Source organism: Pongo pygmaeus, chromosome 17 (genome assembly GCF_028885625.2).
Source record: "Pongo pygmaeus isolate AG05252 chromosome 17, NHGRI_mPonPyg2-v2.0_pri, whole genome shotgun sequence".
Taxonomy (NCBI): domain Eukaryota; kingdom Metazoa; phylum Chordata; class Mammalia; order Primates; family Hominidae; genus Pongo; species Pongo pygmaeus.
This window is the reverse complement of record NC_072390.2, coordinates 33912156-33921183: the sequence shown is the minus strand read 5'-3', so window position 1 is coordinate 33921183 and position 9028 is coordinate 33912156. Positions and strand designations below refer to the sequence as shown.

Below are 9028 nucleotides of genomic sequence, written 5' to 3'. Positions count from 1 at the left end.
CAGACTGGTTCAAATACTAACTAGCTCTGTCATTTGCTAGCTGTATGACCTCTAGCAAGGTACCTAATGTCTCTTTTTTTAGTTTTATCTTATTAAAATTAGGATAACAAATATAACACCATCCTAGAATTTGTATGAGGTTTGAATGAATTAATATATAAAATACATTATATATTAATGTTAATATATAACATTATATTTTAATATATTAATATTAATACATACTAATTTGGAACACTGCCTTGCACATTGCCTGCACTGTATAAGCATTTGCTCTTACTGTAACTACTAGTAGTACTAATAGTAGGGCATTACTGCTATCATTTAAGGACATTGAACACAATTATAATTTTGTTCTATTAATGGTAATATATTGTGAGTACGTTAATCTCTCCCCTCTGAAAATGTGTTTCAAAATAAATTAAAAATATTTTGTATTATTAATTCCTTACAAATGTTTGTTGCACACCCTCCCACATACAATGTGCTCAGAAAAAAAATATGATACAATTTCATCTATAATCAACACGGTAAAAGTGAAAGAACCAAGGAGTAAAAGGAGTACAGAGGAGTGAGAGCTCACTTTTAGGTGGAGTGAGTGAGGAAGGCTTCAGAGAGGGAATGGAATTGCAGCCAGATCTTGAAAAATGTTTTCAATTGCAATAGTAAAGAGGTGAAAAATTGACAAGGTAAGGAAAAGTGGTGGTGGCTGTGCATTTTAGAATGCAGGAATGACACAAACATGCAGGTGGCGAAAGCTACATTTTGTGTAGGAAGAGCAGTTCAGGTGTGGAGAGTAGTGAACGTATGAAATTTTACTCTAGTCAAAGTCTCAAGGTTCTAGATTTCAAAATTAGTAAAAAGAATTGTGCCAATATTTTTTCCCCTAGTCTTGCTGATCTATGATTAATTTTTAAAAATTTTACAAAAAAAATCGAACATTTTTAACAGTAAGACAAAAATAAAATGGCCAATGCTGAAAAAGGAATTACTAATTTTATTTATACTCTGCATTTATAAATGACTTCTCCTAATGTTTAGTTAATATGAGGTGAACTTACCCATGATTGCCTGGGATCATATGAATAAACATTGGAGAACTAAAATTACATTTACTAGCAATATACAGCTTTAAAGACTAAGCTGGACTGTGACAAACAGTTTTTAAAAAGTCCAGAAAGGAAATGGGTAAGGTATTTTGACCAAGAATAGCCCCGCTCTTTGATTGAGCTTTATAGGAATTCTCACAGGATAGAAAAAATGAACTCTCTTGAAGATATCTTCCCAGAAAGTCTACTCTAAAATGCGGTGTGAAGAAATATTACTGATATAGTCACAGTGACTACTTAGATGGTATCAGGAAAAAGCCAACCTAGAATGTAACCAGTGAAAACAAAATGCTCTACTGTGGGGAATTGATATATTTTACAAATTCCTGGTGAAATGAGAAAGACAATAATTGAATGACAAGAGGAAAGAGAAGAGACATGGGCATCTCAAGGCTGAGCAAAGAGAAAGTTGGAGAATATGAATGTGCCAGACTGTCATTCAACACTATTGAGCAGAGAAAGTTCCAGGGCTGGAGGGAACCTGTCAGCGCTGCTTTCTCTGGGTGATGGCAGGACATAGAGCTCTAGGTGGAATGCTGGCCGGATTCCAGTCCCTCTGCTGAGCATGCTTACGCAGGGCACAACCTGCACAAATGCACATGGTGGCAATGACAGGGTTACAGTAGTATTTAGTAACCTTCATAGGAATAATCTCAAGAAACAAGGTTATTTCACCACACTACCAAAGCTCACTGATAATATGCCTGAAGACCTGTGTGCATTCTGACCATACATTTTTGCTCAGCAAACCTCTAGTCTTAATATTTCCCAAGAAACAGGGTAACTGTGAGCTTCTCAGGCATATGCAACAGTAAACGTTACAAAATGGGCAATCTGGCCAGGAAAATAATAATAAAGTATGGGTATGTGGTAGGCAGAATAATGCCCCCCTAATATCCACATCCTAAGAAAAGTACAACCTTATTTATTTATTTATTTATTTATTTATTTTTTGTGAATATATACTTTTTATTTAGTCATTTTTGTTTACAATTGAAACTCTGGGAATTCAAAATGAACAAAATTAACATCCTTGCCCGTAAGCTTCTTATAGACACCAGAAAAAGTTTCAACCTTGTGTTCCACATTGTTCTGCTGTGCTTTGTCCAAATGAACCTTTATAAGCCGGCTGCCATCTAGTTTGACGCGGATTCTCTTGCCCACAATTTCGCTTGGGAAGACCAAGTCCTCAAGGATGGCATCGTGCACAGCTGTCAGAGTACGGCTCCTGAGACGCTTTTGCTTATTTTTTGTACGGCTTTTTCGAGTTGGCTTAGGCAGAATTCTCCTCTGAGCGATAAAGACGACATGCTTCCCACTGAACTTTTTCTCCAATTCGCGTACTAGCCGGACTTGGATTTTCTGGAAAGATTTCAGTTGAGGAACGGGAACAAAGATTATGATAGCTTTCCGACCACCACCAACTTCAATTTCTTTGGCTGCCGTAATATTCAGCTCCCTGAGCTGAGCCTTGAGGTCCGAGTTCATCTCCAGTTCCAGAAGAGCCTGGGAGATGCCGGACTCGAACTCGTCCGGCTTCTCGCCATTGGGCTTCACGATCTTGGCGCTCGAAGTGAACATGGCTTTCTCCTGGAAGAACTTGCCGAGCGCCGGCTTAGGAAGAGACCCAAATATCGCGAGAGCACGTCAAAATCCGGCGGCCGATGGGCCAACCACATTTATTAAATGTAGGGTGCGGTGGGCCCGGGAGAGGGAGGAAAGCACATTCTGGAATGAGTTCTCAAACTGACTCTCAGAACTGGTGTCCAGTGACACAGAAACCACCTTCCCAAATGGCAGAGCCTTTCCTTCCCTGCGGATAGTGGCAGAGGGAGTGGCGGCCACTGAAGCCACTGAGGATATGGGAATACCCTGCCTTAAAAGGCAAAGGGACTTTGTACGTGTAGTTAAGGTTAAAGACCTCAAAATAGAGAGAAATCCTTGTTATTTGGTTGGGCCCAATCTACACCCATGAGCCCTTAAACCGCAGAACATTTTCTGGCTGGAGTCAGAGATAGCGTGGAAGAGGAAGCAGAAGATAGATGTGGAAGAAAGGGAAGTCCTGAGATGCAGGGGCCATGTGTGAGGACTAGAGAGAGGCCTCTTAAAGCTGTAGGTGGCCCCTAGCTGTCAGCCAGCAAGGGAACGCAGACCTGAGTCCTACAACAGTAAAGAAGGGGATTCTATCAACAACCTGGATGAGCTTGGATGCGGTTCTTCCTAGAGCCCATAGGCTTCAGCCTATGAGACCTGAAGCAGAGAAACCTGTGACCCAACCCAAACTTCTAACTGCAGTCTATGAGACAACAAACTTGGGCTATTTTATGCCACAAATTTGTGATAATTTGTTACAGCATCAATAGGAAACTAAGACAGGCACATGTTAACAATGAAAATGGCTGCTTGAGGTAGACAAGTTACAGTCATAGGCAAAGTGTTTTTAAACTTCAAAATCACTGTGCTAAAGCCATGTGCTATTTAACTAACTTTACAGAGGAGCCTGTAAGTGCACCTTTGGTTTTAACCTTCCTGGAAAGTTCCTTAATCCAATGGGATCTGATTTCATTTCATGCTTGGCACTTGCATTGTACCTACTCTTGACTTCAACCAGGCTGTTTACCTTGACTTGTCTCCATGACCCAGTATGCTTTGTTGCTTATTCATTCAAAACTACTATTATGTGTTAGCTGAACCTGGCTTGATTTAGCCTTTTATTCCAGTCAGCTGGATCCCCACTGAGGTAATCATTTTGGCACATTATCCAATAGCTGGCTCCCTGCTAATTTCCTTTTGTGAGTTGAGTAGACATCACTGAAATTTGACTATCCCTGGGTGAATGGATGCCACTGAGTTTCTGAACAAGCAATTGAGATCTCAGTGGTGAAGCTGAGTTTCCAGGTGCTCTTCACCTTTGCAGTCACTTGGCCTCTTCTTTTACTATTTCTTGTCTTTTTGTTTTTAAATTTTTAAATTATTTTATGGGTTTTTTTTTTTTTTTTTTTTGAGACAGGGTCTTGCTCTGTCATCCAGCCTGGAGTGCACTGCCATGATCATAGCTCACTGTAACCTTGGACCCCTGGGCTCAAGCAATCCTCCCACTTTAGCCTCACGAATGTCTGAGACTACAGGTGCATGCCACAACACCTGGCTAATTCTTATTTATTTTTTGTGTATTTATTGTAGAGACAGGGTGTCACCATGTTGGTCTCAAACTGCGAGCCTCAAGTATTCCCCCCACTTTAGCCTCTCAAAGTGCTTGGACCTTAATCTTTCATACATTGCATAGTGTCATAGTTTCCAGCCTGCTTGGGACTCTTCCCATGCCCACTTTTCCTCTTACATTCCCCTATACATTAGTTATTCTACAAGAATTCATATGATTGAAGAAGGATTGCAGGTAAGATTTTAAGAATGAGAAAAGGGTAGTGGCAGAAAATGAAAAGTTTAAGAGAAGTTTTGAGCAAGCAAGCTGCATAATGAAACTTAAGAAAGTAATTTCAACCATGGAGGAAAGGACTCTAACCACAAAATTTAGAAAAATTCAAAAGCGATGGAGTTTTAATTATAGCTGTAGATTGCATCATGGAAGTAGTGCCCCTTCTCTTCTTATTTTCTTTAAAATATGGTATGAGTGAGAGGTTAGTTATGTCTCTCTTTTTAATTTTTGTGTTCATACAAGTTATTGAATGCAGAAAGCAATGTGGCTTTAGACTTGATTCTAAGAGTTCTTCTTTTCCTTTTTTTGAAAAGATCATTTTCTTTTTAAAATTTTTCTATTATTTATTTATTTATTTATTTTTATTATACTTTAAGTTTTAGGGTACATGTGCTCGCAAGGACAAAAAAACCAAACACCGCATGTTCTCACTCATAGGTGGGAACTGAACAATGAGAACATGTGGACACAGGAAGGACAAGATCATTTTCTAGAATATATATGTAGTGCTTTAAAAGTTTTGCTAAGCAAATCTTCTTGCAGAGTACAAATAATGTTAAAGTAATATATACAGTGTTAGCAAAAGTATATGGAAGTAAATATTATTACTTCTCAGAATGAGAGTGGCTTCGCAAAACTGGACCACTATTCATGGATATTATCAGAATTTATTCTATAAAAAGTACTATAGGGGTCAGCTAGGTGACTCAAATCCTTTGCCCTCAAAGAATTTCAATGTATACTTTAAGAGCTATAATATCTTACAAAGCCCTAAAAATTCTTGCCCTCCAAGCTTAATCTATCACTTGCGCTGTTATTAGGGGAGCTGAAGCTAGAACTTGAGGGTGGGAATGAGGGAGGCCAATGTCTGTTATTCCTATAGTCATAGTGCTGCCTTATGTCCTTTCCCCAGGCTCTTGGATAATTAATAACTGCCTATGGGACTTATGCTTAAGATACCTGACTGCAGAGAATATTAATTCACTGTAACAGAGAAAAACTCAGGTGAAAAGATTTGTGTGTGTAATTTCTCCTAGAGCAAGGACCTTTCCTGAGTATAGTATACCTTTTGTAAGCATTTGAACTGAGTTGTGCAATCAATATATTTTTAATGTAGAAACTTTTTATTTTATAACTGATAATTTATTTATTTTTATTTTATTACAGGTTCTGGGGGTACATGTGTAGGTTTGTTATATGGATATATTGTGTAATAATGGGGTTTGGACCTCTAGTAAACCCATACCCCAAGTAGTGAACATTGTACTCAATAGGTAGTTTTTCAACCCTTACCCCATTTCTCCTTCCCCTCTTTTGGAGTTCTCAGTGTCCATTGTTTCCATCTTTATGTCCATGTGTACTGACTGTTTAGCTCCCACTTATAAGTGAGAACATGTAGTATTTGATTTTCTGTTTCTGTGTTATTTCACTTAGGATAATGGCTTCCAGCTTTGTTCATGCTGCTGCTTAAAGGACATAATTTATTCTTTTTTACAGCTGTGTAGTATTTCGCAGTGTATATTAACCACATTTTCTTTATCCAATCCACTGTTGATGGACATTTAGGTTGATTCCATGACTTTGCTATTGTGAACAGTGATTTAATAAACATATGAGTACAAGTGGTTTTGTTTGTTTGTTTGTTTTGATAAAACTATCTCTTTCCATTTTGGTAGATACCCAGTAGTGAGATTGCTGGGTGGAATGGTAGTTCTATTTTTAGTACTCTAACGAATCTCCATACTGTTTTCCATAGGGGTTGAACTAATTTACAATCCTACCAACAGAGTATAAGCACTTCCTTTTCTCCACATCCTCATCAGCATCTGTTGTTGTTGTTTTTGGTTTTTTTTTTTTTTGACTTTTTAATAACAGCCTGGCTGAGGTGTGAGATGGTATCTCATTGTAGTTTTGATTTGCATTTCTCTGATGATTAGTGATGGTGAGCATTTTTTCACATTTGTTGGCTATGTGTGTCTTCTTTTGAAAAGTGTCTGTTCATCTCCTTTGCCCACGGTTTAATGGTTTTTTTATTTGTTGAGTTAAATTCCTTATAAATTCTGGATATTAGTCCTTTGTTGAATGCATATTGCAAATATTCTTTCCCATTCTATATGTTATCTGTTTACTCTGTTGATTTTTAAAACATTTTTGCTGTGTAGAAGCTTTTTAGTTTAATTAAGTTCCATTTGTCTATTTTTGTTTTTGTTGCATTTGCTTTTAAGGTCTTAGTCATAAATTCTATGCCTAAGCCAATGTCTAGAAGAGTTTTTTGTAGGTTTTCTTTTTAGGAATTTTATAGCTTCAGTATTACATTGAAGCCTTTAATCCATCTTGAGTTAATTTTTGTATATGGTAAGAAGTAGTGGTCCAGTTTCATTCTTCTCCCTATGAATAGCCAGTTTTCCCAGCATCATTTATGGAATAAAGTGTTCTTTTCCCATGGTTTACTTTTGTCAACTTTGTTTAACTTCGTTGTAGGTGTGTGGCTTTACTTCTGGGTTCTCTATTCTTTTCCATTGATTTGTCTACTTTTGTATCAGTATCATGGTGTTTTGGTTACTAAAGCCTTATAGTATTGTTTGAAGTGAGATAATGTGTTGCCTAAAGCTTTGTTATTTTTGCTTAGGATTGCTTTGACTATCCAGGCCCTTTTTTGGTTCTAAATGAGTTTTGGGATTGTTTGTTCAATCTGGTGAAAAAATGAGACTGGGAATTTGATAGGAATTACATGGAATCTATAGATTGCTTTGGGCAGTATGGTCATTTTCATGATACTTATTCTTTCAATCCATGAGCATGAAATGTTTTTCCATTTGTTTGTTGCACTTGTGATTTCTTTCATCAGTGTTTTTTAGTTCTCCTTGTAGAGATCATTTACTTCCTTGGTTAAATGTATTCCTAGGCATTTTACCTTTTTGTGGCCATTGTAAATGAAATAGAGTTCTTGATTGGGTTATCAGTGGAATACTACCAGTGTTTGGAAATGCTACTGATGTTTGTACATTGATTTTATGTACTGAAACTTTATTGAAGTCTTGTATCAGATCTAGGAGTCTTTTGGATAAATTTTTAGGGTTTTCTAGGTATAGAATCATGTCATGGGCAAACAGATGATTTGACTTCCTTTTCTCCTATTTGGATGACTTTTATTTCTATTGGCTAATTACTGTAGTTTTGACTTCCAGTACTATGATAAATGGAAGTGGTGAGTGGACATCCTTGTCTTGTTCTAATTATCAGGGGAATGCTTTCAATTTTTGCCCATCATTATGATGTTGGCTGTGGTTTTGCCATACATGACTCTTACTATTTTTAGGCATGTTCTTCCAATGACTAGTTTGTTGAAGGTTTTTATCATGAAGAAATGTTGCATTTTATTGAATGATTTTTCTGCATCTATTGAGATAAGCATATGGTTTTCTTTTTAGTTTGTTTATGTGCTGAATCACATTTATTGATTTGCATGTGTTGATCCTCGCATCCCAGGAATAAAACCCAATTGTTCATGATGAATTATCTTTTAATATTTTTATATATTTTTTGTGACTATATTCATCAAGGATATTGGCCTGCAGTTTTCTTTCTTCTTCTTGTCTTTTTCATATTTTGGTATCAGGGTGATACAGGTTTTGTTGAGTGAATTAGGGAGGGACATGTTTTCCTAGATTTTCTGAATAATTTCAGTAAGATTGGTAGAATCTCTTCTTTGTATGTCTTGTAGAATTCGGCTGTGAATCAGTCTGGCCCTGGGTTTTTTTGTTTGGTAGATTTTTTATTACTAATTCAATTTCATTACTCATTATCAGTCTGTTCAGGATTTTCATTTCTTCCTGGCTCACTCTGGAAAGGTTGTATGTTTCCAGGAATTTATCCATTTCCTCTAGTTTTCTAGTTTGTGTGCATAGAGATGTTCATAGCAGTCCGTGAGAATCTTTCATACTTCTGTGGTACCAGTTGTAATGCCACTTTTGTCATTTCTGATTGTGCTTATTTGAATTGCCTCTCTTTTTTCTTGGTTAATCTAGCTAGTGGTCTATCAGTTTTGTTTATTCTTTCAAAAAAGCAACTTAAAAAAAAATAGAGATGGGGTTTCACCATGTTGCCCAGGCTGGTGTTGAACTCCTGGGCTGAAGTGATCTTTCAACCTCAGCCTCCCAAAGTCCTGGGATTACAGGTATGAACTATTGCACCTGGACACAAACAACCAACTTTTCATTTTGCTGATTATTTTTACAATAATTTGTTATTATCCAAGTAAATTATTGATATAATAATCAATAATTTGATTGTATAATCAACAAAATGAAAAGTTGTATGGGTCTTTTTGGTCTCAGTGTCATTTAGTTCTGCTGTGATCTTTGTCATTTCTTTCCTTCTGCTAGCTTTGGGTTTGGTTTGGGTTTTTCCAGTTCTTTTAGGTGAGACATTAGGCTATAGATTTGGGAGCTTTCTATCTTTTTTTTCCAAATAATTTATTTGA

The 9028-nt window shown here is 36.9% G+C and overlaps 1 protein-coding gene across 1 annotated transcript; it reads right to left on the bottom strand.

Annotated features, from left to right (window-relative positions):
• Positions 1-2096: 2096 nt before the first annotated feature.
• On the bottom strand, positions 2097-2760 carry LOC129018853 (small ribosomal subunit protein eS7-like). The gene has a single exon (XM_054460861.2). The coding sequence runs from the start codon at positions 2688-2690 to the stop codon at positions 2097-2099; it is 594 nt and encodes a 197-aa protein (XP_054316836.2). The 5' UTR covers positions 2691-2760.
• Between the last annotated feature and the right edge of the window lie 6268 nt (positions 2761-9028).

Coding starts and splice junctions, on each gene's coding strand:
- LOC129018853 (XM_054460861.2), bottom strand. CDS start 2,690: ATGTTCACTTCGAGCGCCAAGATCGTGAAGCCCAATGGCGAGAAGCCG.